The following is an 18561-nucleotide window of genomic DNA, read 5'->3' as shown; positions in this document are numbered from 1 at the left end:
GGTGCACCTCCTCCTGCAGCAGGTCCTCCAGCAGTTCCACATTATCCCACAAGGCGGCCTTGAAGAGACGAACGGAACAATTATACAGTCGGCCCGCCACACGCAGCGCGCGTATTTTGCGTTCGAATAAGCCCCTCGGTCGGGGAAAATCGGTCGTTTCACCATCGCGGACGGCATGCATCCTCTCGGATGGGCTGGATTCTACTGAGTCAAGCCAGCTGAAACGAACTACACTCGTACGAGCCCAGAGCCAACCAGGTGGGAAATAACATTTCCACGAAAAGAACACCCACCGCCGGAACCCCAAACGCGATTAGCAAAATGCTCCCGCTGAAGCAAACTACACGATGCAGTGGATCACTCTCCTTACAAAAACTCATGCACAAAGCCAGTGTAGGCAAACCTTACTGAATCTCCAACGTCCCTACATCGCTTGCCTTGCTGGCAGAAGAGAAAGAATGCTCTACGCCAGGAAAAAGGACCCCACAGGTTCGCTTCCTCTGAGCAGGCAGGCCATTACGTAACGCGCGAAAAAAAAGTGAACTCGCGAACTTATACGGCGTAACGGCGCCCGTTGGCTGATCGTATTTCCCACAACTGTATCGGCTTCCACCGGCCGCCGACAGCCTTCCAGGTCGGTTCACCGGCGGATTAGCGTTTGTGTGACACGAGGCGTGAACACAAATTACCGAACCAACTCTTATTGTAGGGCAATCGGAATCTAGGATAAAAACCTACAAGTAAAGAATACGTCAGTTGATTACGTATCAATGGCATTCTGATAAATGAACAAAGTTTCATAAATATTTGAGACTCTCATAGTAACAAATATGGTAGTTCGGAGGGTAATGCTCCCGTCCAACCCGTTTCTTAGTTACTGCTATTCTTATTATTCTTGTTTTATGGTAATTCCTGCGGTCAGCTGCCGTATGGCTGGATCATCGTATATTATACGAAACGGGCTCTGCCGTTTGCCGCACGGAAGCCAAAAAACTGCCCCTTTAGGAAGCCGTGCATTAGCTGCACCGAACGTGACCGTACGGAAGTCAGGCTGGGTGCGGTTTATTTATGCCGACCGATCAGGTTTCATGTGGTCAGTTTTCGTTTGCCCGTCGACAACGAGAGCCCTGCGATGCCGTCAGGTAATTAACCGAACCATGGTACTTCCAAGCAGGTCCGATCGAACAATCCGAAATCTGGACCTTTTTTCTTCCAAGGACGGAGGAGATTGACCACCTTCGCTTCGTCTCCAGCGGTGCCATTCGTATTCCTACGGTTGGGATGAAAGAGCAAACGGTAAAATGATATGAAAGTACGAGCCGAAACGCGATGGGAACGCGTTTGCCCAGCACTTTAGATTGGGTTAGCAACTTCCTGCCGGAGCTCCCCCATCGGTTCAGCTCAGGCTGCCAATCAAGTGACCGATCGTCAACATGGGGTGGATTTTGAACGACGGTTGATTGTGGTGTGCTGATTGAAGAGCTGGTGTTCGGTCGTTACACCAGAAACGCGCTGTCTTGCTAGATTGATTGAGACGCTCCGGTATGTGCTAACAAAATGCTTCAACTACCACACTGCCTATGCCACACTGCTTGTACTGCATTAAGGTGGGTTGGCAAGGGCACCATAGTCCTCTCCACCATGCCGCTCCATAAACCATTCAAACCAGCGAGCGGGTGAAGTTGCGCTTCAGGGTCAAGGTAAAGCGATTTCGGTGGCTATTTTCATGACGGCGAATGGCATAATTTCTCTTCGCGGCTAAATTTCTTTTTGGTTTTCTTTCTTTCACAACGCGTTGGGGGAGAGGGGGCTGCTCCCCGCGTTGGGAGAAAGTGTTAACTGGGGGCCGTAGCTTGCAAGGCTTTCTTGTCACTTTCGTGTGTTACGCAAAGCCACCTTGACGGAACGGGAGAACTGCACCAAACAGTAGCCCTAAACCGAAATCGGATGTAGATCGATAAAAAAACGATCCAGCTGAATGGGCACTATCCAATCACCCTCCCCGTTCACCCTTCACTCTCTCAGCCCACTCCTTCTTCGCACGGGATGATATTACCTGGTGCAGCAATCGTCCGGGGAACTCCTCCCCGACGGGCGACGGTGTTTTATCGGCCAACATTGAATCGAATGCTGCGGTTGACCACCGTGTGCCTGTGCATCAGATCCCACTGGCGGTTTGGTGAGTATTATTTGGTGTAGGCGTCACTTCCACTCCGTCCCGCGATGTTGTATTCTTTAACAGGCGTTTCTGGATAATCACTCGAAATATCTCGCTACTGGTTAGGGAATGTTATTCAGTCTGGATCCCCCTTCGGCAGCTAGCCCATCGCCTTTCGGGAAGAGGGCTTCCGTTCACTCGGTCATAAGCTCCCTAATCTGCACACATTGTGGCTAATGGAAGCGCATGATGATAGACCGAGGAATATGTCGAATGTTCTCACGCACAGCAAGCACCCCGAAACCGATTGTTTGTGTGTGGGTTTTGGTGGATTGTAGGGGGTGGGTTTTTTTAGTACCGCACAGGAACGATGCCTCCCTCTTCTTGTGCTTCGCACGATCAGCGGGGTGAAGAAAACAACAAACAACAAAAAGCCGTGACCGAAAACTTTCTTTTTACGATTGCTTCTGGTGGTAGCTGCCTCCGTTTCGAAGCTGCAACCAACGAGAGTTGGACGAATTAGTTTGTTTTTTTTTTCTTTTTGTTTTTATAATTGGCCTGCCAATGCGCAGACGCCCGGGTACCGTGCAGGCACGAAGCAGAAAGACGAATGGCGTAAGAGGCTCCCTGACGCTGTGGTACGCTTTCCGCAGTCCGTGCGATGCTGCCTGCGCCTCAAGAGCCACCGTTACTCACGGCCGAACATTTAATGTTTCACCAAGCATCGCCGACATGCACAGGCACGAATTAAAACACACAAACACAGGATTGCAGATAATGTTTCCACTAAAGTTTTTTGTTTTTAATGTTTCCTGATCCTTTAGCCTTATCCGCTAACGCGCACCTGTCGCGATTTGTAAGTTTTCTTTCATAATTTGCACATCTTGTTTTGATTTCATCGCAGATAGAGAACCTTATTTACGCAGATCTGTTTGTTTGACTGCTGCTTTACTGTCAGCTGTTTAGCACTGACAGCAAAACACGCCCCACCAAGGTCGATAGCGAACAATGCAGCACAAACCTATCAACACTGGTGTCTTCTGTATTATGACTTTGTTCACTGTATGGAGTTGGTTTTGTATTGAAGAGCATCAAATAAAAATTTGTGTATGAAATGCAACTGTGAAACAATTGTTTCTACGGCAACAATTGTTACTACAGCTCGCACAGTAGCGCCACACCGCGGGAAAACATTGTAAGCTTGTAGATTCGATTGGCTGCCACAAGGTTACTCAAACGAAGCATATATTTGCTTCAAAAACAGGTACCGCTTCGTACCAGTAACTTTGGTAATGCTCGTTTATTCGCCTCAGTGCTTGTCAGTTCCTCGAAGCAGCGGACATTCATTGTTGAAAGCAGCAGTGGCAGCATCCTTTCGTCGTTGCTTGATGTTCTGTCGTTCTGTAATTATTGTTCTGTGTTTTGTATGCGTATTCCCTCAACCGGAGCGAAGAGTCGAATAGTATTTATTTATTTGTGTTAACCTAATCTGCACATTGTTTGGTTTGGCATAGAAATGCTGGCTTTTGGGGGGACAAGTTAACTCGTCCAAATGCAACTAGTGTGTGATTTACGTGGGCAGATTGCGTGTGGGTTGTTGTCCACTGTTTTCGGTTTCATGTGTACGACTGTGAGTTATATGTGAACTGCTTTGGAACGTTTCGCTCGCTCGAATCGCCATAAAAGGGTTTCGATGAAGTAATCGAACCCGCGTGTCCATTTCCTAGTATGGGCCTAGTGTCAGCAAAGAAGGAAGGCGTTCGAGACAAGCAAAAGCACACAATTTCGGCAGAGCGTAACGACTGCTTTTAGCGACCCTTGCAAAAGATCGTTGTCATGGAGACGACCGTGTCTTAGACCAGCCGATTGTGTCACAGCGGAATCGTTCATCATTCAACACTCGTTCTAGGGCACTTTTACTTGCCCTTGCAACAAACCGCGCATACTAAGCATTCGAACCAGGTTCTAATCGACAAAAGAGGGTCACGACGAAGAAATAGGGCCTAACGGAGGTCCCGCCGAAGGATACTACGGTCGTTAAGTAAACCACTACATTGCGTACAGCACTGCGATCAACCGACAATTTCCATTCAACCTTATTTCGGCCTTCCTGCGGAATATCATCAACAATGGTAAGTAAATTTGACCGGGGGATTGCAGTCGTCCTTGGCTACCGTCGTGTAACAACCCTAATTTGGGTCAGTTGCTGTGCTTTTGGGTCGCAGTGGGCACTTTGGATTGGATTAAAATTCCTCACCCGCAAGCAAATGCCCTAAATTGATTCAACGACAAGAAACGAATCGCATTAAGTGCCGCCAAGTGGGCTAAAAGCTGAAATAGCAATCTGGTACTGGCCGCGCAAACAGCTAGCTTGTATTTAAATCCTGCAGAACAGGATACAAGTGGGGTTTACCATCCGTTTACTACTCGCTCGTCCTCCTAGCTCTGCTAATTTTACTGAGAGTTTCATAAGAATAGCTTAAGTGCAATTAAATTTAGCTTTATAAAGTAATTTGTATTTAAATCTACTATTAATAGTTTGTTAAACTTAGGACCGTTTTGATTTTGCATTCAAATCTTGAACATTTCCGTTTTGCCTCAATTAAACCATGATATCGAGTAGGAAAGAATAAGTTTTGTTGCAGATGTTTAAGGTAGCTTTGGAATACTTTTCTCCTTCCATTACCTGCTTTCACTCAGGATTCGCTAGTCGTTATACAGATTGATTGCTATCCCGAATTTTCTTCACCTTCTCTCTGTGCACGTTCCTTCGCTAGCACGAAGGACCAAGAAGAGAATGCTTTACAACAAAGACATGCTTCAAGGGTCCCATTGCATTACATCAACCGGTCCTTTTCATCGAAGTATTCGCAATTTTTCGCAAATAATTAATTTTTTTTTTTTTTGGGTCGAAAAACGAGAACTGCTGTAGCTGACTTCGATGCGTTTCGAAGATTATCGCAGCGCTAGATGGCATAGACTGAGGTAAAAATATAGAAAATAAACAGCGAAAGAGAGCGGGCGTCAGAAGATTGTTGTACCAGAAGAGTTCGAGAGATAACAATAGTCTGCTTCCGTCCCAACGTCAATCTAGAATAGCAGGTCTCTTCATATTAAACACATTTCTTTCGCACAAAAATAATAGAAAAGACATCCTTTTGGTCTGATATTCAGCTGTCAAATTTGCAGTGTCTTGCGTCAAACGTGCAGAATCCTATTGGTTATATTGCACTCTTTTGTGTCCAATTTGGGAAATGTTTAATAGTCAACTTTCAGCACTGTGCACCTCTTGACTCAAATCTAATCACTATCGGTTGTAACAACAATCTCCCCAATAAAAAATGGCATCGAAAAACGTCTTTGACTAAACCTTATGTCCAGAGACCTTGTGCTGGCCGTATTATCAGCACTGCCAACTGTATAAAAGCCAGCAGCAGAATCAATATTAGAGAATCTTTCTGGTCTACGGGCTCAACGTCGGCGAAGGGAAGAGTTTTCCGTCACGTCAGAAGCGTTTTGATCTGGAACACTAGGATTGCACTCTGGTGAACAATTTATTTGCTGAAACCAAACGGGCTGCTATACAGCTGTGTGAAAAATAACCCCAAAGTGCCACCGGAGCAGCGACCAAGAAAGGTGTTTGCGTTTCGTTACCTCTGTTCGTTGTTTGTTTTTGGCTTCTCCGCACAGAGCTCGAACGTCGTCACGCGCAGCAGTGCAAAGCAATCGAAAGTACGAACACGTGCCCAGCAGGCAGCGACCGAGGCGGAACAGCAGGAACGTCGTGAGAAACTGTACGGCAGCCAAACCAGGGCGGCGGGTCGGGTAACACTAGCGGAGGCAAAGCAGCAGGGAAAGCTGAAGATGTCCGCCCAAGGTGGCGCCGAACGGGGCCGCAGCAACAGCGACGGAGGGGATGCGGCCTCCAGCGATCAACACCTGAAGGATATCTACCACAATGCGCTCAGCGTGGGCGGACAGGTGCGGGGCTCGACCGGTATCCTCTACGACGACCGGTTCGCGCTGCACCGTTGCCTCTGGGACAGCAACTATCCGGAGTGTCCGGCGCGGTACGAGCGGGTCATGGAGCGATGCAAGATGACGCGGCTGGTCGACCGGTGCACGTTCATCCCGCCTCGGGCAGCTACCGAGGCCGAAGTGCTGATGAAGCACACCGCCGAGCAGATACGCATCCTGAAGGAAACGCACGGTTCGCAGGACGAACAGCACCTGGAGGAGCTGAGCTCCCATTACGATGCAATCTTCATCCATCCTGTAAGATGAACCCCACCAGCCTGATGTTAGCGGTTTTTATTATTACATTGCGCCTCTTTCCAGACCTCATACGAAACGAGCCTCTTATCGGTCGGTAGCACCATCCAGCTGGTCGACAGCGTGCTCGACGGAACGGTCCAGAACGGCATGGCCATCCTGCGGCCGCCGGGGCATCACGCCATGACGGCCGAGTACAACGGATACTGCTTCTTCAACAACGTTGCCATCGCAACCGAGCACGCGCTCAAACGCGGCCTGAAGAAGATCCTCATCGTCGACTGGGACATTCACCACGGTCAGGGTACGCAGCGGATGTTCTACTCCGACCCGAGGTTTGTAACCCCACTCACCACGATTTGCATCTATTTCTCATTATGTTTTTTTAAATTTCATAGAGTTCTCTACTTCTCCATCCACCGCTACGAGCATGGCACCTTTTGGCCGAACCTGCGCGAATCCGACTTCGATTACATCGGCGAAGATGAAGGCCGTGGGTATAATTTCAACGTGCCACTGAACGCGACCGGTATGACCAACGGTGACTACCTGGCGATTTGGCATCAGCTCCTGCTACCGGTGGCCGCCGAGGTTGGTTTCCCACTTCTCAAGCAACCTTTTTTCCTCACCGCAATAGCTGCTTGCTTTGCCCTGGGGAGAGGAAAACATGGGGGTTTCTATTGTGCAAACCAAATAAGGTTTATTACAACAGTATCTCCTGGCAGCGAAAAAATGCTATCAAATAATTTAGCTCCCCGGTCGTAACGTAATCGCTACGCAACAACAGCCCATCTCGGCGTGACAACTTTATATTTTTTATTCTATTTGTGCCTATTCTACTTTTTTGTAAACATTTCCTACTCTTTTCTAGTACCAACCGGAGCTGATAATAATATCAGCGGGCTACGATGCTGCCTTCGGCTGTCCCGAGGTGTGTTTACGACATGTATTTTCGCTAATCTTCTCTTTCTGCTTTTCCCCTCCCATGCCCCTCCTTTCCCCACCACCACCACCACCACCGAATCCTTGGTTTGTTTTCAGTTCAACCCCGAACTTATCATTTTGTCGGCCGGTTATGATTCCGCCTTGGGCGACGAAAAGGTAGAGTTGGAGTGGTGGCCGATAACGATTCGGAGCTTCTTCTTTCGTGCAAGTCGTTTATTGTCAGCATTTTCATGCGTTTAGGGCCCACTCGAACACGGGTTCATATGCCATATGCTGGTCGACATTATGAATGAATACTCCTAATTCCTTCATCTTTAACCCATCCTTTAACAACTATCCGGACATTGTTTTATTGTTCGCACGCTATCAAAAGTTCACTCATTAGCTAAAGTGATAAGATTGGTGTTTTATTGACATTAAAACAAAAACGTCTTTCCTTAAACTTCATTCATAAACCATAATTCTTCGGAAAAGGAGAATATTTATTTCACAAAAACAATTTGTTACGTGTTTTGGGCTAACCAAAGAATATTACGAATCAAATCAAAAGCTCACTAACGGCAATAATACATAGTAATACACTAACGGCAATAAACATAAACAATTAATTTCATTTTCTCTCACGTCATGAAACATCAATCTTCATCATTTACTTCTTAATAGGTTTTGGCTTTTATTAAGAAAACATTTGAACCAAATGCTAATGATTGCAGGGCATGATGGAGATCACGCCAGCGTTCTATGCGCACCTGCTGAGTCCGTTACTGTCGCTGGCTCAGGGACGAGTTGCGGTTGTCTTGGAAGGTGGTTACTGCCTGGAGTCGCTTGCAGAAGGTTGTGCCCTAACGTTGCGAACTCTGCTGGGCGACCCGTGCCCGGCGCTGGTGGAGAAGCTACAACCGCCTACAAAAAGCATGCGTAGCTCCATCCTCAACTGTATCAGCAGCCACCGGAGCTATTGGAAATGTCTGCAGCGCCACGAACTGTATGAGTAGGTATCTTCCGTGTGTGACTGAATGCATGTTGTTTGTAACGTACGCCAGTAACCCTGTTATTTGCAATTTCCTTATACGCTTTAGTCTGGAGGACTACAACAACATCAACCCACCCAATAACTTCCACAAGGTGGTGCAGTGTTACGTGGCGCCCGAGCCACCCGGACCGGGTCCGGTGCGATATGCAACTCGCAACTGCTACCCGGTCCAGTCGGCGGACGAACGTGCACGCATCCTCGAGCGCTTGCAGCGCCTGCAGCTGCTGACGGATCTCACCGTCCCGGCGACGCGCGTCTGCTACGTGTACGACGAGGTGATGCTCGAGCACCGCAACGAGCACGAGCAGTGGCACCCGGAGCAGCCGGAGCGCATCGCGAAGATACATCAGCGTCTTTCGGCGGACTACCAACTGGTGAAGCGCATGAAGCGCCTGTCCGGACGGCCCGCCACTACGGAGGAACTGTGCCTGGTGCACGACCCGAAGCACGTCAAGCAGATCGCGCAGGTGGGAGCATCGACCACGCTGAAGCAAGATGCCGATCAGTTCAACTCGGTCTACTTCCACCCTCGCACGGAAGCTAGCGCCCGAATGGCGGCCGGATCGGTGCTCCAGGTGGTGGACGAAGTGCTGAGCGGGAGCGCCCGGTCCGGGCTGTGCATTGTGCGTCCACCAGGCCACCACGCCGAGTCGGATGCGCCGCACGGATTTTGCATCTTCAACAACATAGCCGTGGCGGCACGGGCCGCCATCGAGCACCACGGGCTCAAGCGCGTCCTGATCGTCGACTGGGATGTGCACCACGGCAATGGAACCCAGCACATCTTTGAAAACGATCCGCGCGTCCTGTACATCTCCGTACATCGCTACGACAATGGCTCGTTCTTCCCGAAGAGTACTGACGCCAACTTCGACGCCGTCGGAAGTGGTGAGGGCGAGGGTTTCAACGTCAACATTCCGTGGAACCGCAAGGGCATGGGTGACGCCGAGTACGTGGCCGCCTTCCACTCCATCGTGCTGCCGATAGCGTACGAGTTCGAGCCGGAACTGGTGCTGGTGTCGGCCGGGTTCGACGCGGCCATCGGCGACCCGCTGGGCGGTTGTCGCGTGACGCCCGAAGCGTACGGGCACTTCACACACTGGCTGTCGGCGCTGGCATGCGGCCGCTTGATCGTCTGCCTCGAGGGCGGCTACAACGTGAACTCGATCTCGCACGCCATGGCCATGTGCGGCAAGGCGCTTCTAGGCGATCCCCTACCGGTACTCCAACCGGTTAATGCTCGCAGTTCGAATGCTCCAAATGCCTCCTGCATGGAGACGATCCGGAGTGTGCTTGAGGTGCAGCGCAAGTACTGGCAATCGCTCTGCTCGAACAAGAAGCTCCCGAGCAACCAGCAGCAGGTACTGAGCTCGGCCTCTTTGGTGGACGCTCTCGAAGGGCTCAACATTGGTGAATCAAAACTACCGGGCCTGGACGAAGCAACCCTTCCATCAACCTCGACGTCTGCTGGCCTAAGCCCACTTTCCGAAGCCGGAGAATCGAGTACCAACGCAGCAGCGGGTTCATCCGGATCGTCAAGCCAAAACCCGGCACAGACACTAAATGATTACTTGAAAGCGAATCTTGAGGTAAGCGGCAACAAATGATTATATTTCTATTGGCCAACACTATACCACGGCGCATAATTGAAATGCCATTGACAAGAAAGAACATCCGATAGTTTGTTTGAAAAACAAAACATATATGAAAGAATTCCCAACAATTGAATTTTTCGGAATAAAAAAAAGTCCTTGTTCTTACGGTATTCAGCAGAATATACACACACGCACAAAAACACACACGCATCTTACTTTGTCGTTTTTAAGTTTTCTTTAAAATCGATTTAGTAGTACTTTTCTCTTCAAAATTGGATTCAATGTTCTATTACTTTCAACCAGTGCGATTGTTGAAGTTGAGAACTACTTATACAGTGCTTATTGTGTTGTATATTTTTATTTTATATTTAGAATGCACATTTGTACAATTAAAATGTTATATTTAGCCATTCATGGGTATGGTATTCCTTCTCCTCATTGCTTCTGAATTTTATGCAAGCTTTGCAATCTTTATCTTTTTATCCTCGTATCCTTACGATGAATTTTAATAAAAACGGAAAAAATGTGTTCGAGAAAAACCACCTTGAATGGAAAAAAAGAAATTTATATGTATAAAATCTACAAACTGTCATTCTCCTATCTTAACACTGCTAGCACTAAACTGATTTGTATAATTTGTAACTATAGTTTTCCTAAGTGGAAACGTAAGAGAACTCGTTTCTTAGACTATACGGGTTCCCAATACATCTTACAGAGTTGTTGTGCTATTTGCGCTGCATATGCACCTTTATTTAAGCTTGTTGATGTGATATTGGGGTTTCATTCTACCAGCAGATGGTTTAAAACTTAAAACAATCCTGCGATCTTCCAGTCAACCAATGCTGATTAACATTTTTTATTGAAAATATTCCCGTTTCCTGTCGTGATTCGTATGTTTGAATAAATGGACACTGACATTTTCGGATAATATAAATTTATCGTATCTGTCATATTTGAAATGAAAATTTTGTTTCTACTTTGTAAAAAACGCTCAATCAGATATTGATGAACAACATTGTTTACACTGTATACGATAATACAGAGATAGAGTTCGTATCATATGTACTCTGTAGTCATCAATTGGGTTGTGATGTTATTATTAAAACAGTTGTTTCTGTAAACTTCCCAACATCTTTCAAATCATGTGAAAATGCAATGTCTTTAGAAACAATGAAATGCAATGTCTTTAGATGCTGTGTCTAATTTCCCCTTTCTTAATTTATGTATGTACACAACCACAGTATTATTTATTAATTAGCTTTCAATTTCTTTTGCTGATTCTTTTTCCTCACCCACAGGCTCTTCAAAATGAGGAAATGTTTGCCGTCGTCCCGCGGCGAAACTGTCCACACCTGAAGCTGTTGCAACCGGAAACGGCCCCGTCCGGTAGGTACCAAAACACGACGCGTACTTAAGTGTCTCGAGCACAAGTTAACCTGCTACTGACATTCTTTTTTTCACAGCGATCGATTACCGCGCGCCTTGCAGCGACTGCTCAGCCGAGGGTGAGAACTGGGTCTGTCTCATCTGCTTCGGCGTCTACTGCGGCCGGTACGTGCAGGAGCATATGTTGCGCCACGGCACCGAAACGGAGAACCATCCGCTTACCCTAAGCTTCGCCGATCTCTCCGTCTGGTGCTACGGGTGCGACGCCTACATTGACCATCCGGCGCTGCATCCGTACAAGAACCTCGTCCACGAGAGCAAGTTCAACGAGCCGCTCGTCTGGTCGTACGGCAGTGATCTGGTGCTGGAAGTCCTACCGACTACCAGCAAGGGTGACTGATATTGGTCGAACCTGTCGAAGATACTCTTCCGCGTGCTGGTGCTGTTCCTGTTGAAGCAGTTTCTTGTCGGCAATTACAAGTATTAGGGCCGCACAAGACTGTCGAACACATAAACCGAAACGGAAACATTCTTCAGCGAATGGCAGTCAGGAAAGAGAGTAAGCAAAACTGGCAGTTAGAAAAAGGCAACCCTACAGGGTACGGGAAAGGAAGCGTAATCGCTAGTTCGTGTAATTCCGCTGCTCAATGTGTTAAAAACATGGCGAATACATTACATATACATTTATCGTATCTGTAATGTTTATAGTGAAACAAATTTGATTTTTTCTACGATTATAAAAAATAACGCTTAGTCAGATATTGATGAAAAACTTTTTTTTATACTTTTATATGCAATGTCTTTAGATACTGTCTAATTTCTCCTTTCGAAATTCATTTATGTACACAACCGTAATGCATTATTACACTATTGATTACGTTTCGTTTACCGTATCCTTAATCTCTAAAACAATTTGTTGTATGCTGTTAAAATTATATGTACAAGAGGAGAGGCGATCATTAAAATAAGAAACGCGAATATGCAGATGTTAATTTCTTAATACACAATTCGTATCAACTACTCAATAGCTACTCACGAACACTTCATCTCGTTACATTTCGGTAGATTGAATGGCGACTAGCATACAACGTCATCTAGATTGTCGAACGTCTAGCAATGCAACAAGCAAATGCACACAAGTACATAACTAACAAGACTAGCAGCTCTAACATAACCAAAGAAGAAGGCACAAGAACAGCTCACTCTGTGCTCCCGGTAGCGAAGGGTTGAAACTGCACGCATTTCGATGCGAATCCGACGGCCACACTTGCGACCTGCTGATTGAAACACATCGTCCACAGTTCCCGAAATAAAAAAAAAACAAATGGGACCAAGCAATAATCTCTTAGACGGCTAGTAAGAAAATCGAAGAATGTTAAGTGGAGCTAATAAAACGGAGTACGTGTTGGGTTCGGTAGCAAACAAGAATACGCTCCATAGACATAATTGTGTGAAACCCGTTAAGAAATGCTTTAAGACGACTAACTCATAACGACTACGATGATTTAAATGAATTTTGATTTATTTTTTAAATAACACGAATATAAGAGCGTGTTTGTAACACTGTAGTCGTGTGGACGCTGTTTGAAAGCACGTAAAATTGTTGCGCTCTCGTGCTGCAGTTGTTGAAATGGATTCTGTAGTACTTTGCTTTCTTTCCTGGATGTAGGAAGAAAATTTCGTTGGATGTTTTTTCTGATTTCAAAAAAGAAAACTAAATTAACCAAACCGATTGAACGCATTACAAAAGTCATAGTACAGTTCAACCGCAGAAATACTGACCTCAAGGTATTAATGGGATGCGTTGGGAAGACGATTCTTTTAATTTATTACTACACTAACGTTACTAGGCTATTCGTACGTTAATTTAAATAATGTTACATTAATAAAAAAAAAAGGTAATTTAAAAGCATTGAGGAAATGTTAATGTTATTTATCAATCAAATTAATTTCCAGTGGCATCATTGCATTCGAAGTGGATGCATCACCCCGGAAGCTCTCGTTTGTGGGGCCGCCGCTAGACGTCATCAAGAACAGACTACTACTACGCACTAGCTGCACGTAGTAGAGTAAACCAAAAATAAATAAATACTAGCTGGTGTCGAGGAATGGGGGGGGGGGGGGGTTTGCCCGGCTCGTACCGGAGTGTGCGTTTCGCTTCGATTGGCAAAGGACGACATTTTGAAAATCGTGCTCCTTGCAGTCGGCTTACTGTGATTCTGTGTGTGTGTGTGTTTGGGTAAGAACGTCCTATGTGCTATATGTTCAATGACCCAGCGGTGCCTCGACGTTCCGGAGCGAACCGAGCGAACCAGCGAACGAAGGAAGTGGAACGTGCGCGGTGCCACGTTCCAGCGGACCGGGGAAAAAAAACACCTCCGGGAGTTGGCATCGAGCCGGGTGTTGTTGTTCGCTCTCGAGCCCGATCAAGCTCGTGTGGCTGTGCGCAAACTCGACTCCTTGAGGAAATCCGCCAACCTGGGCACCGTCCGAGTGTATGGAGATTCCCCGTCCGTTTCTCCTGCCCCAGGCAGGTGAATTTCTCCCTATTGTGAATTGTCCATTGCATACCTTATAGGCCCAATCCTGGAAGTGAATCCTTGCAGGATTTAAACTTTAAACACAAACAGCAATGTTTGGTCATTTTGTGTTGTTTTGACTCGATGTTTGGTGTCAAATGAAAGAGATAATTTAGTAAATGCCAATGAAAAAACAAATCACGGAATAATAAACACTCTAGCTCGAGCTTCGGTACTGGTGTTAGTGGATCGTTTCCCGTTTCTTCCCGAGTGGTCTTATCAGAGAGGCTGGAGCTCCACACCAGGATAGGACATCGACGCGCCGCCGCCATATGTGTGCCAGTGTTCGCATAAAACCCGCACGGAAACGCCTTCGGATGCTTTTGTTTATGTCTGGGCTAGTGGTGTGTCCGTCTGGGACTGGGGGTTTTTCCTCCCTCCCTCCCTCCCGCTCGGCTATGTTTTCCCAGCTCGCACACCGACAGCAAGCACATCGCCCACCATCGGGTTTTTGGACGCCGAACAGAAGTGCACACAGGCGCAGGTTGGACGTGCGTTATGCCACACCACACGGTGGCAGACACTTTTTTCTGGACTGTTCGCCCACTACCTATAGTAGGATATAGTGCCAACGGTCGGGTGCAACATTCGCCCCTCCCTTCCCCGCGCTGCATATATGCACCGTTTGCATCAGCTCATGCAACCAGACTCCAGACGGGGTGCGATAGAGATTTCCTGAGAATTGTGCGACCGGCCCAGACTCCGTCAGACACACGATCGACGTCGGCAATTAAGATATTTTTCATTACCGTATAAAAATACAATCATTTAAAACTCTTTTTGTGTTTTGTATTTCAATCCCTTTTAAAAGAGCATCTAAAGCAAATTAATTTGCCGGAAAACAAACTTTTACCTCCGGAATATCGAAAATATGCTTGAAATATGAAGAGCATATTTGAATCTGAAATTTTCTTCCCATCTATATCTGTAAGAAGAAACAAAACTGAGAACATTTTACTTTTACATTTCTATAAACAAAAAATAATGGTATCTGGTCACAATGAGACTGCTTTACGTAACACGTCATGTTATCCGAGAATGCCATTTAAGCAAAGGCTTACATTGATCCCTGTAAGGAAAACATTAACAAGGAGTTTTGGGTGTACTTGTACCCATTTTATATGAAACCACATAGGTTTTAAACTAAATTGAACACAATGGTTAACAGTATTGCTCAAATCGACCACTTAAATGAGAACTATCGTTCAAGCTTTTACAAATGTAGAAATGTATTTTCAAATTTGTTGTCACTTCGATAATTTACATAATAAGCTTAGGTAAAAATGAAAATGTAAGGAATTTTATACAATTTAGTTTTTACTCTCCCCTTCCGATCAATGCGAGTTATTAAATTATTTCTACTATGTCTTCGGTAGTCCAGCGACTCAGGAAACACATTTTTTCGTACAACTAGTCACCTTTCGCCTCTTTGTCCATTTCTAGTAGGTTACGCCTTGTTTGAAGTGTGCAAGTTTTTAAAGTATGAACGTATTTTAATATCAAGAACACGATGTGTCTTAACATTATATCACTTTAACATGTGTAACTTTCTATGTTTCAGTGTACTCAACGAAATAAGGGTTGCAAAATACCCCAATAGCAATCAACACAATTCTTTTATCGGGAAAAGGAATAAAGAATGTTGTAAAGAATTTTATCAACCTTACCCACCTAGATTTCCAAAGACATGAAAAAGGGAAGGAGTTAACTTATTGAAAATTAATTACTCACGTGTTTGAAACGTTTCTCCAAATGAATGTTGAGTATCGGAAATAACAACTAATAACATATATACTTAAATATTCTCAACTCTAATCGATTTTGAGAAAGAACGACTACATGTCAAAACGAATCAACAATTATTTAAGGAACTTATTAGGAGAAGAAAAATTGAAAAATTTCGCAGTTCGATATGAGGATCACAATTTATTGTATCAATTCGATGCTGAAATGATTATAGGAAAATTAGCAAAGTAAGCAGGGCACAATGCTGCTCACCACATGGCATGGGAGGATCTGTGTCGCGCCTCCAAATGTGTACCAGAATTTCGAAACGCGACTGCTTCTGGGTATGTGTGTGTGTATTTTCCGGCGTGCGCAGGAAGCCGGGTCATAGAAGTGGGAAATCAAAATGATGCAGCATCGTATCGCGCAAAAAAACGGGGTTTGCCGAGCAGGCCATATACACAGCTTCCTGAGCTTAGGTAGCCTACGATAGTCCTAAGATTTTGGTGAATTTCAATGGACTTCTCTTACCTAAACCGTTTCGATAATTAGAACTGATTCCTGCTTAGAGCAGTTCTGTTGAAGTAGTTCTAGCATGACGAAGCGATGTCTGAAGATGTGGACCGTCCAACAGGCTCATTTAAGGTCCGAAGACCTGATGGCTATATATGACCAGATTTCTGGTATAAAGTGGAGTCGGAGCCGCGGGTGTACTTTTTCATTCTAGAACCTACAACAATCCCCCGGAAAGCTGGCTGTAGACCCCCGTACGGGGATCGGGTCGACGTCACGTTAGTAGAAGTTTGATAATTGACAATTTGACCGCGAAAAACCTCGGTCGGCCGGCCCGTGTTGTGCTTTAAGTTCAATTGTTTTTAGGCATAAACACACAGGGTGGTGTGGGGCTCGCTGTATGCGTGGACGCTCGACAGAGGTCTTCCGAAAGTTTCGCCGAACCACCCAGAGACCAACAGACATCCCCACAAAGCGCCCCCTCGTTGGTGGGTGTGTGTGTGTGTGATGTTTGGGTTGGGACTAACTTTGGGAGCCGCAGGACACCACAGCATCTCGCGCCAGCTACCAATACCGTTGTACGCGCGACATCCCCCACCCCCCACCCCACCACCCCACCCCACCCCCGGGTTGTATGGATGTGTTGTGCTCGTGTGCGCATGTGTTCCCGGTCCCGGTGACGGTGGTTTGCATTTTGGTTTCGTTCGCTTCGCTGGCGGTGCTGAGATCACCTGCAGCGTGTGTGTTTCTTCTCGCGCGGAGTAGCCTAGGCGAAGGACGACGTCAGACGGACCACGGCCAACCGACGACAATCCTAACAGCCCTCGCTCTGTACTGCTGGGCACCGGTCCGGAAATACCTTGGAGCCACGGGGGACGTGCATCACCACGTGTGCCGGATATCGACGGACACCAAACCGGAAGTGTAAGTTTTGAGTTGGGCGTAGTAAGGCTAGTTTCGGAGAGGTTGCAGTTCCTGCTAGTTCCTATTGATCCTGTGATCGCCAACCTCCAGAGGATCCACCATAGCCGACGTCCCAAAGGTTTGGGAGTTTGGAAAAGTCTCTTCCGTTCTAGCTCGAGGAAGAGCTCGATAGGTTTACTCAGGACCTATACGGACCTATACAGAAGTGGAGCCACACACGATTCTGTAGCTTGCACACAGCTAAATAATCATTTCCCGGCAAACGATTGTTTTGTGTGTAGTATGTTTCATATTTCGGTGAGTTCCGGATTTTCCGATCCTTTGGTGGTGCTTCACCGGCTTTGAGGAAGTTAGGTTTGCCCACCTGCCCAGACTCATCGCCCCAAAAACCGGAAGCAATAATAAACCCGGCCGCAGTCGGAACTACCATCGAAATTCGCAGACAAGCCCGTCGGAGCGAAGGCAGCAGAGGAGCGAGGCTAAGCGATTCCTTGCTGGTGACGTGTGCGCACGCGGGCGTCGGGCGTCTGTGTTGGTATCGACACGGCCTGGCCACCAGTGTCAGGGCTGGTACGAATCGTAGTGGTAAGGGTGCCGTGTCCTGGTGCAGGTGTAGAACACCGACTGTAGCAACCGCACGGTTGGAGCTTTTGCTAGGGTGCCTACGCCAGAACGCCGGCTTCCGTCGAACCGCGAAGGATATATCGCTAGTGGCACGCGAGTTTCACACCCCGTGTCTTGGCAAAAGGCGAACGTCGCTGTTTGCTTTTGTTTTTTTTTCTCCCCGGGGCCCCCGCAACGACACGTAACACGACGCGCGCGGGTACCTTCGCCTGCCAGTTTGTATTTCAGCGAGTGAAATCCCCCCCCCCAAAAAGGAAAAGAAAAAACGAATCCCGGAACGGTGATCGTCCACGGATACTGGCTCGGAACGCTCGCACTGCGGGCCAGCTCCATCCCGGCTCAGTAATACCCTCAGTGTGAGTGTGTGTGCGTGCTTGTGTGTTGAATATTTTCCAAGCAAGCACCGCCGTGTGCGTCGGAATTTGTAGGAACTTACCGGGAAACCGCCTCCGCCACCGCCAACTGCAATCAACCAAATTGTTCGCCGCAAAAGGCACGCTGGGAAAACGTCCGGCGTTTACGGTTCGGCAACGAGTGCAAAAAAAGAAAGCCAAGGGTGGACTACGATCTCTATCAACTACTATTTGCTGGTGTTTCGATACAAAGGACATCATTCCAGCTAGGAATATCCTGTATTTAGGTTCTTTGCTTGGAGCTCCGTAAGTAGATTGTCCGACGTGTCCTGTGGCTATATGTGTGTGCGTGTGTATGTGCGGAGGTATCTTGCTAGTTCCATAGATTCATCATCCCCCCGCTTTCAAAAAGGACGAACTGCATACTTTTAGCAAAGAAAAACACCAATCTCTA

The 18561-nt window shown here is 46.9% G+C and overlaps 1 protein-coding gene across 1 annotated transcript; it reads left to right on the top strand.

Moving 5' to 3' along the window:
- Positions 1–4153: 4153 nt before the first annotated feature.
- Positions 4154–11990, top strand: LOC131291300 (histone deacetylase 6). Its single transcript, XM_058320497.1, has 9 exons — positions 4154–4290; positions 5849–6433; positions 6497–6765; positions 6829–7021; positions 7302–7361; positions 8089–8366; positions 8455–9997; positions 11302–11389; positions 11467–11990. Exons 1-9 carry the CDS (start codon positions 4288–4290, stop codon positions 11787–11789), a joined length of 3342 nt encoding a protein of 1113 aa, XP_058176480.1. The 5' UTR covers positions 4154–4287; the 3' UTR covers positions 11790–11990.
- The last annotated feature ends 6571 nt before the right edge of the window (positions 11991–18561 follow it).

Source organism: Anopheles ziemanni, chromosome X (genome assembly GCF_943734765.1).
Source record: "Anopheles ziemanni chromosome X, idAnoZiCoDA_A2_x.2, whole genome shotgun sequence".
In the NCBI taxonomy this organism is placed as follows: Eukaryota; Metazoa; Arthropoda; class Insecta; order Diptera; family Culicidae; genus Anopheles; species Anopheles ziemanni.
Note: the sequence above shows the minus strand (reverse complement) of the source record. Positions and strands in the feature narration are given on the sequence as shown.